Source organism: Hippocampus bargibanti, linkage group LG05 (genome assembly GCF_051943395.1).
Source record: "Hippocampus bargibanti isolate YZ-2025 linkage group LG05, ASM5194339v1, whole genome shotgun sequence".
Taxonomy (NCBI): domain Eukaryota; kingdom Metazoa; phylum Chordata; class Actinopteri; order Syngnathiformes; family Syngnathidae; genus Hippocampus; species Hippocampus bargibanti.
Genome location: NC_142738.1, coordinates 5,758,681 through 5,771,900, shown reverse-complemented (window position 1 = coordinate 5,771,900; position 13,220 = coordinate 5,758,681). Strand labels below are relative to the sequence as shown.

Genomic DNA, 13,220 nt, shown 5'->3' with positions numbered 1-13,220 from the left:
CAGGATCCAGATGAACTGGATCCACGTTTAAATGACAATGTGAACAGAAAAGGATTGATTCTGGTCACCCACTTGACTCATTAAGAAGAATGTGATGACACACGGCTGAAACCGGATGGACATGACAATGGTCTCGATGAGGCAATGTGAACACAAACCGGATCAGAAAGAGGTTTGGGGTCACGTGATGAAATCCAACACAAAAAAAAAAAAAAAAAAAAAAAATTTTTGAGTTGGTTCAGTCAAGGTAGATCAAACCATCCCCATTACGCAAAAACGAGTTGCTCAAGAAGTGGGCAAAAAAACAAGATCCAGAGAAACAAGATCTAGTTCTAATTCAGTTCCATTTCATTGATCCAATGCATGGCAAAAAGAATGTAGGTGATCCCTCTGTAAAACCAAATTGACATAACTTCCGGCAATAGTATTAACTATATGCAATGGGAACACAAAGTGGATCAGAAAGAGACCTGGGTCAGACTCGAAATTCATTTAATGGCGTTTGCGTTCACATCGCAAACATATTTGTTAAAGAATCAGATTTTGTCCTATTCTGGTCAACTTTTGTCAATGTCAATAAAAGGTCATGTGAATCTGGATGACACTTGAAGAACCAAACCCGAGATCACCCCGGGTGGTCTACAAGATGGGCAATCATCAATCAGATTGGGATCCAAAAGAGGTGTGGATCCAGATGTACCATGCATAGTGTAAATGACAATGTGAAGGCAAATGGCATTTAATCCCTTACTGTGTTAGTTTGATAGAAACAATGTTAATGTCTTTTAATACAAAAAAAAGGTGTCTTTGTTCTACTTTTGCCCATATCCGAAGATATTTAAAACCGAATGCAGTTTAGGTTTTAGTACACGTTCGACAGTCAGTACAATCTAAAGTGGATCTGGGTGATAGCTCTCAAGCAAAACCAATTGAGTTATTTTGGGCGGGTTAACATTAGAAGTTGAGTTGAAACACAATCCAGTCCGAGTAAATATGGTTCACAATTGCAAACTGAGATCATTTCCGGCACCAGTTTCAAAGTAGTGTAAATACAAAGTCAGTCGATCTAAATTGGCTCAGAAAAGATCCATGTACAGGTTTAGATCACACTTTGAAGAACGGACTGCACAAGAGAGACTTCTTTTTGGGGTTCAAATTAGAACTTTTCGGCTGCAGGTTTGGTTGCCATCCACTTTATTCATTACAAAACAATGTAAGGCGGTGATTCATTCGAATTTTATTCACATTGTGCAAGCGAATCAACTTGAGACAAAATCCCTGGCTGATTTCAATTATGTGTCCACATGTGAAACTGCTGCGTCATCATTTTTTTTTAATCCTTTTAGTTATTTTAAAGTGGTAATTCCTGCATCCATTTAAACCATTTAAATTGTTACACAAAGATTCTATTCGCATACCGAAGAAAGATATAATTGGGGGGGGGAATCTAATTATTAAGAAGTATGCCATTATGGTTAATGAAGATGCTTTCAAATGCAGTTGGATTTCACAATGCACCAAAAGGACTGCAAAGGGTGTGTGATGACGATTCATTTGTGGTCATCAGATGACTAAGCGGTGAACGAGTGCATGACTCATCGACGTGCACCGGTATGTGTGCGCGCAACACCAGTGACATGGAAGAGGGGGTGTGGATGGGTTGATAATGCGCATTAGTCATCCCTAAAGGCACCATTCATTAATGCACCTTGATTTAGAGCATATCAAATTAGGTTTTTGTGCCTTAGAACATGTGCAGGGGAGGCTGAGGGTTGGGGGGGGGCATTACTGACACACTGCGCAGTATTTTCGCCCATGCAGAAGTGGGTCAAACCTTGGCAGGGGAGATTCCGACGAGATCGTCCTTGTACGAATACCATAAAACACGCTAAAATGCCCACCAAACACGCAATATGAACAACATACATATTTAATGTATTGAAATGTAGCTCACCCATTCCACACACAAAAAAAAGAGCAGCTGCCTTGCTAGGAGTTAATCAAAAGGTGCGTTCTAGCCGGAAATCACTCGAATGGGATACGTAAAATGTAGGTGAAAACTCATTCACACATAATGGAACCTCATGGTCGTCATCTTGCTAAGCAATCAATTGCTTACCTGCGTTGGTTATGCAACCACCGCAACAACCTTCATTGAGCCCCCGTCAAAACCCACCAAAAAATGAATCACAAGAAGAACGATTCAAACCGAAAAAAAGAATGCGCCTCAAGTGAACTTTTCGCACACCTGGCTTCACTGGAAGTAGTTAAAGAGAAAAGAAGAAAAAAAAGGGAGACACACTCACCTGCCCACTTGCCCAGCTGCGGTGAAATGAGCTGCCCGTTGCCCAACACCCACACCCTGAAGCCGGAGAAGAGCCGGTAGAGGATCCACAAAAGCACCGAGGCCACCGCGAAGGCGCCGACCCAGAAAAGAAGCGTTTCGGCCCCGGGGAGCATGTCCTGAGCGTCGGTCCATGTCATGGCGGCGGCGCTAGTAGCAATGACGGTGCTATTCGGTCCAAAAGTGTGTGTGTGCGCGCGAGTTGCCGTGTGAAGAGACCTCAATTGTAAGGCTAATTTCTAATTTCCACGGCAGGACGTGGGAGAGTGGCTTTATAAGGGGGTTGTAGCATCATACTCCTTCACTTCCTCCCCGCCCACCGGCGACACTTGCAGAGCCTGATTTGACCAAGCCCCGCCTACATTGGCTTTTATTGGCCACGCGAGCCGCCTCTCAACCATTTTCTCGCTTCCTATTGGCTTGTTTTTTCAGTTAGCATGGCGGATCCTAATCAGGCTGGCAAATGGAGCCAATGGCTGGCGGGCCGGACAGGTTTGTCGGTTTGAGGATGCGTTACGAAACCCACGCTGGAGTGCTCACACCGCTTAATGAATGAAAGGTGAATCTTATTGGTCGGAACCGTATGCCCTATGAGTCACTTGACACGTCACGTGTTGACGTCATCGGTATACAGTACTCCTCGGGCGCAAGTGAACCGCACGGTTATTTTCTGTGGTCATCTGCACAAAAACTACAACACACCTACTATCTATCTGTCTAACATTAATAGTGACAAAAGATTATCTCGTTTTCAAAAAAAATAAAATACTGTACATTATCATAACTACATCTCCCACCATCGCTTTTTCACGGCCTCCTACTCCTACTCTCGCGAGATTTTCCCTCCCCTTCCTCTTCATAACGGTATACGATCTTACATTTCGATGAGGGGCGGGGGCGTTATTACATAAAAACAAGGACAACACGTTTGCCCATCAAATTTATTTTACATTTTATTTTTTAAAAACCTGTACATTAACGTTGTATTCATGCACGTTTCCTCCCCAACACTCACGCACCAAAACATACAGGCACCCACACACGCGTCCAAGTGCAGTCGCCATCCTGTCACTTTTCACGCACACACACGCATGCACGCGCGCAACGACTAAACAGTAAATGCACACGAAAAGAGATGTGACGACGTGACGTGGAGCAAGCCGCGTAGTCTGCCGGCGTGCGAGACTACAAAAATGTTCGTGCACCTGAAATGTGCGTGCTCGTCGGTTCGCAATACGCGTCACAAGTGCCAAGCCGATGCGCGTGCACGCGACAGTTATCCAGCTCAAAACGCACACACACGTACTGCTTTACAATTTCAGGTCATATAATATATTTGACACGTGACATCGCCTTTGTGACGTTGGAACTTTTAACACATAATGTACAATACATGTGAAAATGGTCAGAAGCATAACACACGCACACACACGTACAGAAACACACACAAGCATATAAGGACAAATAAGTATTTTGTAGTTGGGGTTTACATTTTTTTCAGATTCCCACTTCACACGTAGCTCGTCCAGAAACCTGTAAACAGGACAAAAAGTGACATTTTACTCCAAGGAAACATATAGAATGAATAGATTTTTTTTAGAATGCATTTAATCTCTGAACAATAAACATGATTTTTAAGAAATACAATATTTTAGTCTCTATTTGACATCATTCCCCTACATACACAACCCTCGGTGAGTTGCAAAGTTGTTCTTTTCTTACCAATTCTCTGAAAACACAGGTCATTTGATTAGGTACACCTACACACCTCCTTGAGAGATCTTCATTGTTAGCATGATCAGATTATTGCGGGGAGATATTGTGCAATACGTTTATGATGATTTTGAGCTATTAAAAGACGACAAGGGTCAAAATATCCGAAACAGCTCTCTGCCTGGTGTACAAGCACAAAGCCTGTATTAAAAAAAAAAACTACTTTTCTTAAACTTATTTTTTTTTTTACTGTCAGGCTTGAATAGACATATAAACATGTACACACATTTCCCATACTGTATTTATGTGGTATGTAACATATTGTACTTAGTCACATATGTGTGCGGGTGTGCACGTGTGTGTAAAGACAGACAAGACAGAAATATAAAGCAACTTAACGCTCATATTATGTTATGGGTCAATTTTACCCGTTTGCATTTTTGTGTTGACTAAAGCACTGGAGATCTTTTCTTTTTTCCTTTCTTCAAAACAGTTCTAAAATATCCCAATGGGGTAGAAAATATGTTGTTTGTCTTTCAGAAACATTTCAGAAACAGTTGCTGATGTCACCGATTATTTGACTGTTTTGTGTGGATTTTTACATATGGGTAAAAATGACCCACAACATAATCAATGTGATTTTTTTTTTTGTCAACATCATATTGAGGGGTAAAATAAGACATTTAATACTGTTGTTTTTCATGAAGTGAACATACTGCACGATGCAAAAATAGTTAAAAAGCTAAGAATGTACGTTATCAACAAATTGAACACAGTTCCTGAACTTTCTCTTCAACATTAGTTTGAAACACGCTTTGTTTCTCGTTTCAGCACCACCCAAGTGGACAGCGACACACACACACACACACACACACACACACACACACACACACACACACACAAAGAACGAGAAAAGGGAAAGTTAAAAGATCACTGATGCAGAAAATTATTGTAACTACTCATTATGATTGTTTTTTTTCAGCCACGTTTATAAGAGTTGTTGTCAAGTCATCAAATTGTTTGTGAGGGTACGGGAGGTTTTAATTTTTTAACTATATGCACATCTTTTATGACCAGTTTGGGAAAGTTAAAAATTGATGTATTATAGTCAAATATGGCAAGATTCATCTTACAAACCAAAAAGCTTGCTTTTTAAAATGTGTTCAAGTAACATCTATAGTTTGTTATTTTTTTTTTAGGAAAACACTTTTTCACATTTTAATCATATGCGACCGATGTACATGCTCGAATTCAATACATATCAGTGTGTGTGTGTGTGTGTGTGTGTATACAGTAAAGTCTCGTTATATCGATATTCAAGGGAGTCCGAAAAAATATCGATATAACCAGGACTATCGATATATCCAACCCTGTTTGCATGTAATTTTCTCCGTGTGTGCATAGAAATAGTATCGATATAACCGGGACTATCGATATATCCGATATCGATATAACAAGACTTTACTGTATATATATTCAGTATATAATCAGTGTAAGATTTAAAAACGCTACATTATCATGACACTTGAACCACTATTTTAACACCATATATCTATACTGTATATCTATAGATATATAGAAATGAACTGTATTTATAAACACACACACACACATTTTTGTTCAAACCAAAGAATTGACTACATATCAACACCTGTCGTGTAAAATATGAGGGGAAAAAGAAAATCAATTTCACAGGAATTTTTTAAAAAGTGGCACAACAATCCAGCTAAATTTAAAAGACGGGAGAAAAATAATATCCACATTTTGCCTACAAACACATCAAATCACTGGAATGTAAATTAACTTTACAGACATTGTTGTCTTTTTTAACATATATACATTTTTCACCTGTATATTCAAGTTGTTTTTTAAATCCCCGGGTGCCCATAAAGAACACACACACACACACACACACACACACACACACACACACACACACACACACACACACACACACACACACACACACACACACACACACACACACACGCACGCACACACACACACAAACTCACACGTCTAAAAAACATCTAAAATGTGGTTCCATTGCTATTATAATAAACCCCCAACAATCTCTATATTGTATTGCATGTATTGTAATTCTGAGTAATGGCATTAGAGCAAACACATCAGCATTGAAAGAAACACTAACACACACACGGGTTGTAAATGGCTAACTAAGTAATATACAAAGAGCATTTGACCCATTCCGATTGTTTACAAATTTATTATTGATCTCCAATTATTGTAATCAGCGAAAAGTGTCGTGTGAAACTGAACAAAACTTGTTTTTGGGTTTCTTGTGGGCAAAAAGAAAATGGTGGTACATGGCGGATACACAGAACAAAAGCTGTTCCTAGCTGCCGGCATGCTCACAGAAAAAAAAGTGGAGCTGTTTCTCAATCACAATCAACCAACCAGGGCGCTGTTGCATATCCGCATAAGCATGTCGCGGCTTGGAATTGAAGCGGATTTACGTGTGATAAGAGATGTGAGACAATCTCTTTTAGTCACTGGATGTTATAGCTTCGTGTTTGCTTTCAACATTTAGCTTGTAGCAGACGTGCTCATTTCACCGTGATGTCCCTGATCCACTGGTGAAAAGGACGCTTTGATCCTGTCTTTCATCTAGAACTGCTTCATACGACAAAGAGGGTGACTTTGTGTTGTCAGATTAGTTGTTATTTATTTATATTTGTTCTTTTGACTTCAAGATGGCGCCTTGACAGCGACTCCTGTATTTGGGGTTTCTACTTCTTCCTTTCCTTTCCTCTTCCTTTTATAACTGTGCTGCTGTGAAATGTAAATTTCGCCACTGCGACACTAATAAAGGATAATCCAATCCAATCCGATCGTTTGCAGCATTTATACTATGAATCACATGCTGCTTCACCAAGTCCAGAGAAGATACGCGGAATGCAGTTGGAGGTAACAAATGCATGATCCCAAACCATCAATTAATTGGAACAGGGCGCAGAAAGAGGAGCCATATGCTGCTTCACTAACCACTAAGCAAATATGTGGTACGTTGATCAGCTGCTGTCAGATTTGTACGACGGCTACGTTGCCTCGTGATCGCAAACATAAATTTGCTTACAGCTGCTCAGAGGCTTTAAATTGAGTGCTCAGGATCTGGAAGGGGAAACATGCTTGGATTGGATTGGATGTACCTTTATTGGTCTGGCAGTTGAGAAATTTACATTTCACAGCAGCAAAATTATGAAGGAAGAGGAAAGGAAAGAAAGAAGTAGAAAAATAAAATACAGGAGCTGCTGATGGGTCGTTTACACGGGTAGCTGTTGATTTGGGCCGGCTTAGGTTCTTCTTTTCATTCGGTAACTTTTTGTGAACATATTTTTGTACATGACACTTGAAACCAACATTTACGTTTTATACATTGACGAAATCCAATGCACTTGACATCAACACAATTCGACTCACAAAATGTAGCTTTAAATTAACTAATTCACTGCAAGACGATGTGCAAAAAATGTGTCCACTCCAATGCCAGGGTTTTTGTCATTATCACTTGAATTCCAAGACGCACAGAATATTGAGTTTTAGGACTAGATAAACATTCAATGAAGCGTAAGAAATCTTCTTTCATCAGAGTTCTTTCAAAGAGTTAATTCCTAAATTATATGGGTTTGGAGTTATCGCAGATTGAAATGGGGGTGGCTGTCCAAAATACAATGAATATTGGTTTATATAGCGCTTTAACAACAGCTGAAGCTGGAGCAGAGCGCTAAACACATTATTGTAACTATTTATAATTGTATTTTATTTATTGCATTCTATTTGTGATTGTATTTTATTTATTATAGTACCTATGCTTGTCTGTGACTGTATAGTGTCATTGAGAGCTTTGAAAGGCGCTTAAAATGTAATGCATTATTCTAATAATACATTTCATTCATAAGCGCCTTTCAAAATTCTCAAGGTCACTTTACAGTCACAGGATACGTTTTTCTGCGGGTGAGCAGCGGCAGCCACACGCACCAGCGTCCACTCAACCCGGAAGCAACTGGGCGAGAAAGCTAGCCAGCTAATAAATAGCTAACAGATAGCTAGCTAAGCCTTCACTCAACTTGGAAGTAACTCAGATAGAAAGCTAGCTAGCATTATTATTATTATTATTATTATTATTATTATTATTATAAACATGGGAAAAAAGGGAAATGCTGCTCTTTTGAGAAAGGGAAAAAACACATCGAGAGGCCATAGCCAGCGCTTTATCGGCACCCAAGCATGAAAAAAATAAACCCGAACAAATTCCGGAATAGCGCTTTACATCATATTTTCAATTGAGGAATAAATTCACGAATGGCAGTGAATGAGTTAATGAAGATAAAATACATAGTTTATGATCACAATTGTGTATCCCTTTTTCACCTATTCAAAAATCAAAGCTAGTGGGGAGTCGGGTAGTAGTATGAAACCTGAGCAGCCATTTTCTCTTTCGAGACTCGACTGAAAAGCAGGGAGCGGTGCTTTTTTTCTAGGTGAGGGGTCAGGGGTTAACAGCGTGGAAAAGGCATCTTATGTGATGAAACGATGACATCTTACATCCATTCATCGACACTCCTCAGCCCTGAGGCTCGTCACAACAAGATGGCCGACTTGCATCTTTTTTTTCTTCCCTTCTCTGCCACAAACACACACACACACACACACACACACACACACACACACACACACACACACACACACACACACACACACACACACACCTGCAAACACACACTTATGCGATGGTTCATCTATATTCGAATTTGCTGATCAGGCCAAACATAAATGCAACCAAGTAATTTCATGCATCTTATTTCTTACGTCAGAGGTTGGCTACAACATTATCGTTTTATTTTTAAATCCAGCCACTGAACCCAGTTTGGTTTAACAACATGAAATTTAGGAAGTCTATCTTGCATAGACTAAAACTCTGGCACTGTGATATGAGGAAGTCTTTAACGGGGTTTTTTTTTAGGCTCATTTTACAATACAATACAATACAGTGATATCTCGGCTTAAAAACACTTTAGCTAATGAACTTTTCGCCTTACGAACATTGAATTCGTGAGAATATAATCTTGGCATACAAACTAGTTTTCAGAGGACGAACCAAACACCAAACCACACGGTCGAACAGTGCCACAGTGGCTGGCGAACTAGTTTTTGTCACCCCCTTTCTTCGAGTGCAGATGTGGTTTGTTATCAAGTGGAGTACTTTTGCTATTATGAGACCAAAAAAGACCCCACCACAGGCCGAACAGGTTAAGCCGAAGAAGAGAAAAACACGAACGAGATGTGCATTTGTGTGACTTAGCGTCCCAGTACCAGTATGCTAAGTCGACCATTGCTACGTGTGGCTAAGGGTGTTTCTGTGTTGTCTAAGCAACAGTCTCAGGCAATAGAAGAGGTTGAAAAACGTTGATTTGGATTCACGAAAAGCAGCTAGCAGGGGACAGTGAGTGAGGGTATTATCGCCGAGAAAGCACGGCAACTTCACTCGGATATCATCAAGAGGCAACTACATCAACGACCATCACAAAGGTAAATAAAACAACTTTATTATGTAGTATAGTTTTTTTCTTTCATTACAATACAAAAGCACATTATTATACATAAAATAAGGTATATTTTGTGGAGTTTCAAGGCTTATTGAGTCGAAAATTATGTTTTATGGGGACCGGGGAACGGATTAGTCTGATTTTTAATGTTTTCTTATGGGAAATAAATGTTCGGCAGACGAACTTTTTGCCTTACACACAGTTTCTGGGAACCAATTAAATTTGTGAACTGAAGTATCACTGTACATCCTAATTTATATAAGAATAAGAATAAGAATAAGAATAAGAATAAGAATAAGAATAAGAATAAGAATAAGAATAAGAATAAGAATACATTTCATTTATAAGCACCTTTCAAAACTCTCAAGGTCACTTTACAGTCACAGGACCGTTTTTTCTGCGGGTGAGCAGCGGCAGCCACACGCTCTAGCATTCACTCAACCCGGAAGTAACTCAGATAAAAAGCTAGCTAGCTAACTAATATATCATTAGCTAGTTATATAGCTATATAGCCAATAATTAGCCAATCAGATAGCTAGATAGCTAGCTAGATAGCTATATAGCTAGCTTAAAAATATATTTTAAGACCACATCAACATTCAATACAGCATTAGAAACCTTACCCTCTCTTCTTTCATCACAAAAAAGAGTTAATTCCTAAATTATATGGTTCTGGAGTAATGGGGCCTTGAAATGGGGGCAGGTGTAAAAAATACCATACAATATGTACATTTGATTTATGTAGTACTTCACTGCCATTCCCAAATTTATCTGGGAATTGAAAGGTATGACGTGGAACAATATAGCGCTTTCACAACAGCTGCAGGTGTAGCAAAGCGCTTCACATACTAGTCAACACAAAGCAAAATAATAAACACAACAGTAACATAAAAACATGGATAATTGTGCAATCTTCCCCTTGTACTCTATTACGTTTGATTTTGATGGAATGCTCGCTGAGAATTTAATATGAACAAAACAGGAATGTAAATCCTCAAAAAGGTCGCAGAGGGTGCTGGAGGCCAATCCCAGCCAGCTTCGGATAGTAGGCAGGGGACACCCTGAACCACTTGCCAGCCAATCACAGGGCACACACAGACGAAATACCATCCACATTCACACTCTCACTCAAAGGACAATTTCGAGTGTTCACTCAGCCTCCCGTGTCTGTTTATGGAATATGGGAGGGAACCGGAGCACCCGGGGAAAAGCCATGCCGGCGCGAGGAGAACATGCAAACTTCCAATCGGGAGAACGGAGCTAAAATGGATCCATAAATATTTTTCTGTGCAAAATTTAGAATCTCATCTGATAAAATCCTGATTTTCATGCCTATACAAAATTATGGATCGTTAGATATAATGTATCACAAAAAAATACACAGGTAACATCCGAGTTATGACCGGGTTCCGTTCCGACAAAATGGCCGTAAGTTAAACTGTCGTAAGTTGAAATCCATTCAAAATGGCCGACGTGACGTTTACACGACAGGATAGTATACGATGTCAATCTGTTGTTTTTAAGCAACGGTTTCTATTGAATACTATTATAGACCAAACTGTTTACAGTTCATTTATAAATTTGATAACTTTTAGGGTCATTTTTATCATTTTATATTTTGTATTATTGATTTTTATTACTATATAACTGTACCTGTAATAAACGGTTTATTGTACAGTTCATTTATAAATGTTATGCTTACCCTGCTCTCCCTGCTAACGACCAGAAGAGAGTGTAACTACTGTATTGAGTGTAGTCACGCAGGAAATTGCCGTACGAGTGTGTGACATGCGGGCTGGACAAAATTGTAGTATGCGTTGCTGACTGCTTGCACGTTACGGTGCCAGGCCTAGAATTTTAAAAAAAATAAAATAAAATAAAATAAAAAGGGAATGGCGGTTGTAGACGGAAGAATGTGTGGTCGTAACTCACACTGGTCATAACTCGTTACCTGTATATTATAATAAAATATTTTTAACAGATCCTGCATTGTGAAATGTGCACATCATACTAAATCTAGGAAAAAAAAAAGGCTACGGTTTTGTTAATATTGTAATATGAACAATATCTGACCAGTTCTTCATTGGCGTGTGTGTGCAACACTCGCACTATCGTTACGCTGTCATCATTATTAAAAATAAATTATGAAACAAAATAATCCACGATGATCAAATATTATAGAACGCAAAGGAAAATTGTTCAAAAAGCTACATTGTTCTTCTGGTCACTTTCGCACTATCCATCCGAGCATCCATGAATGCTTGGATGACTGGTTTCTAAAAATAGCATTTCCAAGAAAACAAACCAACAAAAAGCGCTTAAAAAACAATAAGAAAGTAAAATTTTGAGATAATATTTTTTTGCATTTTAGGCCTAATTATAAATTATGCAATAGGAACATGCAATATATGACAGTTGTCTGTCTGTGTGTGTATGTGTGTATGTGTGTGTGTGTGTGTGTGTGTGTGTGTGTGTGTGTGTGTGTGTGTGTGTGTGTGTGTGTGTGTGTGTGTGTGTGTGTGTGTGTGTGGTTTCTATTCCAACGTGAGTATTTGCAGCTAATGAGAAGCCACTAAGGCTAGCAACGCTAATCTGTTCATTTGGTAAAACTCATTGCAGCTCTGCTTACACTTCATATGCCCTTTTTTTTGGTAGTGTGTCTGACGAATCGTGACTTTGCATGGTGGGTGTATCGGAAAGCTTATAGCTTCGCCCTTTCTAACTAACAAGGTGTCGTAACTTGTAAATTAGCACCAGTGTTATATCATAGCAGGCCACTTTCCTATATTTTATCATTTCACATTTGATGCGCGGCCGGCTATACTCTCCAGAGACCAAACGACGGTGGACGGCTTCTCGTGTTATCAGGTTACAGGTTATCATTATTAAAGTATCCGGCTTTCGAGGAAGTCTTTTTTTGCAAAAGTGGCCGATGGCAAAGCATGAATTTAGCCGCCGGAGGCTTTAAGGCACAAATCGGCCATTTTACGCAGAGACATGACAATGCGCAGTCTGGGAATTCAACGACATCAACGGCACTCGTTGCTTTTAGCACAACAGGATGGAGGAATATAACGTGATAACGTCGCCTGTACAAAATATGTTAACATAGCAGAACACGCATTGTGGCAGAAAGCAGTATTACGGTGTCCAATTTTGAACAATTGTCACAGATTTTCACACAGCGGTTCAAGGACAAACAATGACCGCGGTCAAAATATTTTTGTACGATTCCAGACTAAATTCTTTTAACTCATTCACTGCTACGTACAAAAACAGCTGTACACTTTCACCTGCCTCAATTGCGTAAAAAGAAAATTCCAGATTTATGATACAATTAATTTCGTAGTGGCATTTGAAATGAGGAAAAATATGATGAATAAGATATATCTGTACACACACACACACACACACACACACACACACACACACAAGCAAATTCAAGTAGAAAGTTACCAACAGGAATAAAAGTTTTTTTTTAAACCTTAAATGTTGAAATTACATCAGGTGTTGCCGCAATTATTGATGTATTCATTTTTATACATCTTTACTAACGGCATATATGCCTCGTAGGTTGTTATGAAAGGTGCTTAGAA

The 13,220-nt window shown here is 39.2% G+C and overlaps 2 protein-coding genes across 8 annotated transcripts in view; both read right to left on the bottom strand.

Moving 5' to 3' along the window:
- hsd17b12a (hydroxysteroid (17-beta) dehydrogenase 12a) overlaps positions 1 to 2,639 on the bottom strand; it is a 58,559-nt gene extending 55,920 nt beyond the window's left edge. Inside the window, exon 1 of the mRNA XM_088996576.1 lies at positions 2,307 to 2,639. Coding sequence (XP_088852702.1) covers positions 2,307 to 2,484 — 178 coding nt within the window. The 5' untranslated portion in view covers positions 2,485 to 2,639. The remainder of the gene's footprint in view (positions 1 to 2,306) is intronic.
- A 639-nt stretch (positions 2,640 to 3,278) lies between these two features.
- Positions 3,279 to 13,220, bottom strand: part of LOC148897624 (uncharacterized) — a 35,178-nt gene continuing 25,236 nt past the window's right edge. For all 7 annotated transcript variants that reach the window (XR_016114959.1, XR_016114960.1, XR_016114961.1 and 4 more), the window contains one exon: positions 3,279 to 3,877. Coding sequence is in view for 4 of the 7 variants with exons in the window: in XM_088996277.1 (XP_088852403.1) it covers positions 3,842 to 3,877 (36 nt within the window). In the remaining 3 variants the exon portion in view is untranslated. The remainder of the gene's footprint in view (positions 3,878 to 13,220) is intronic.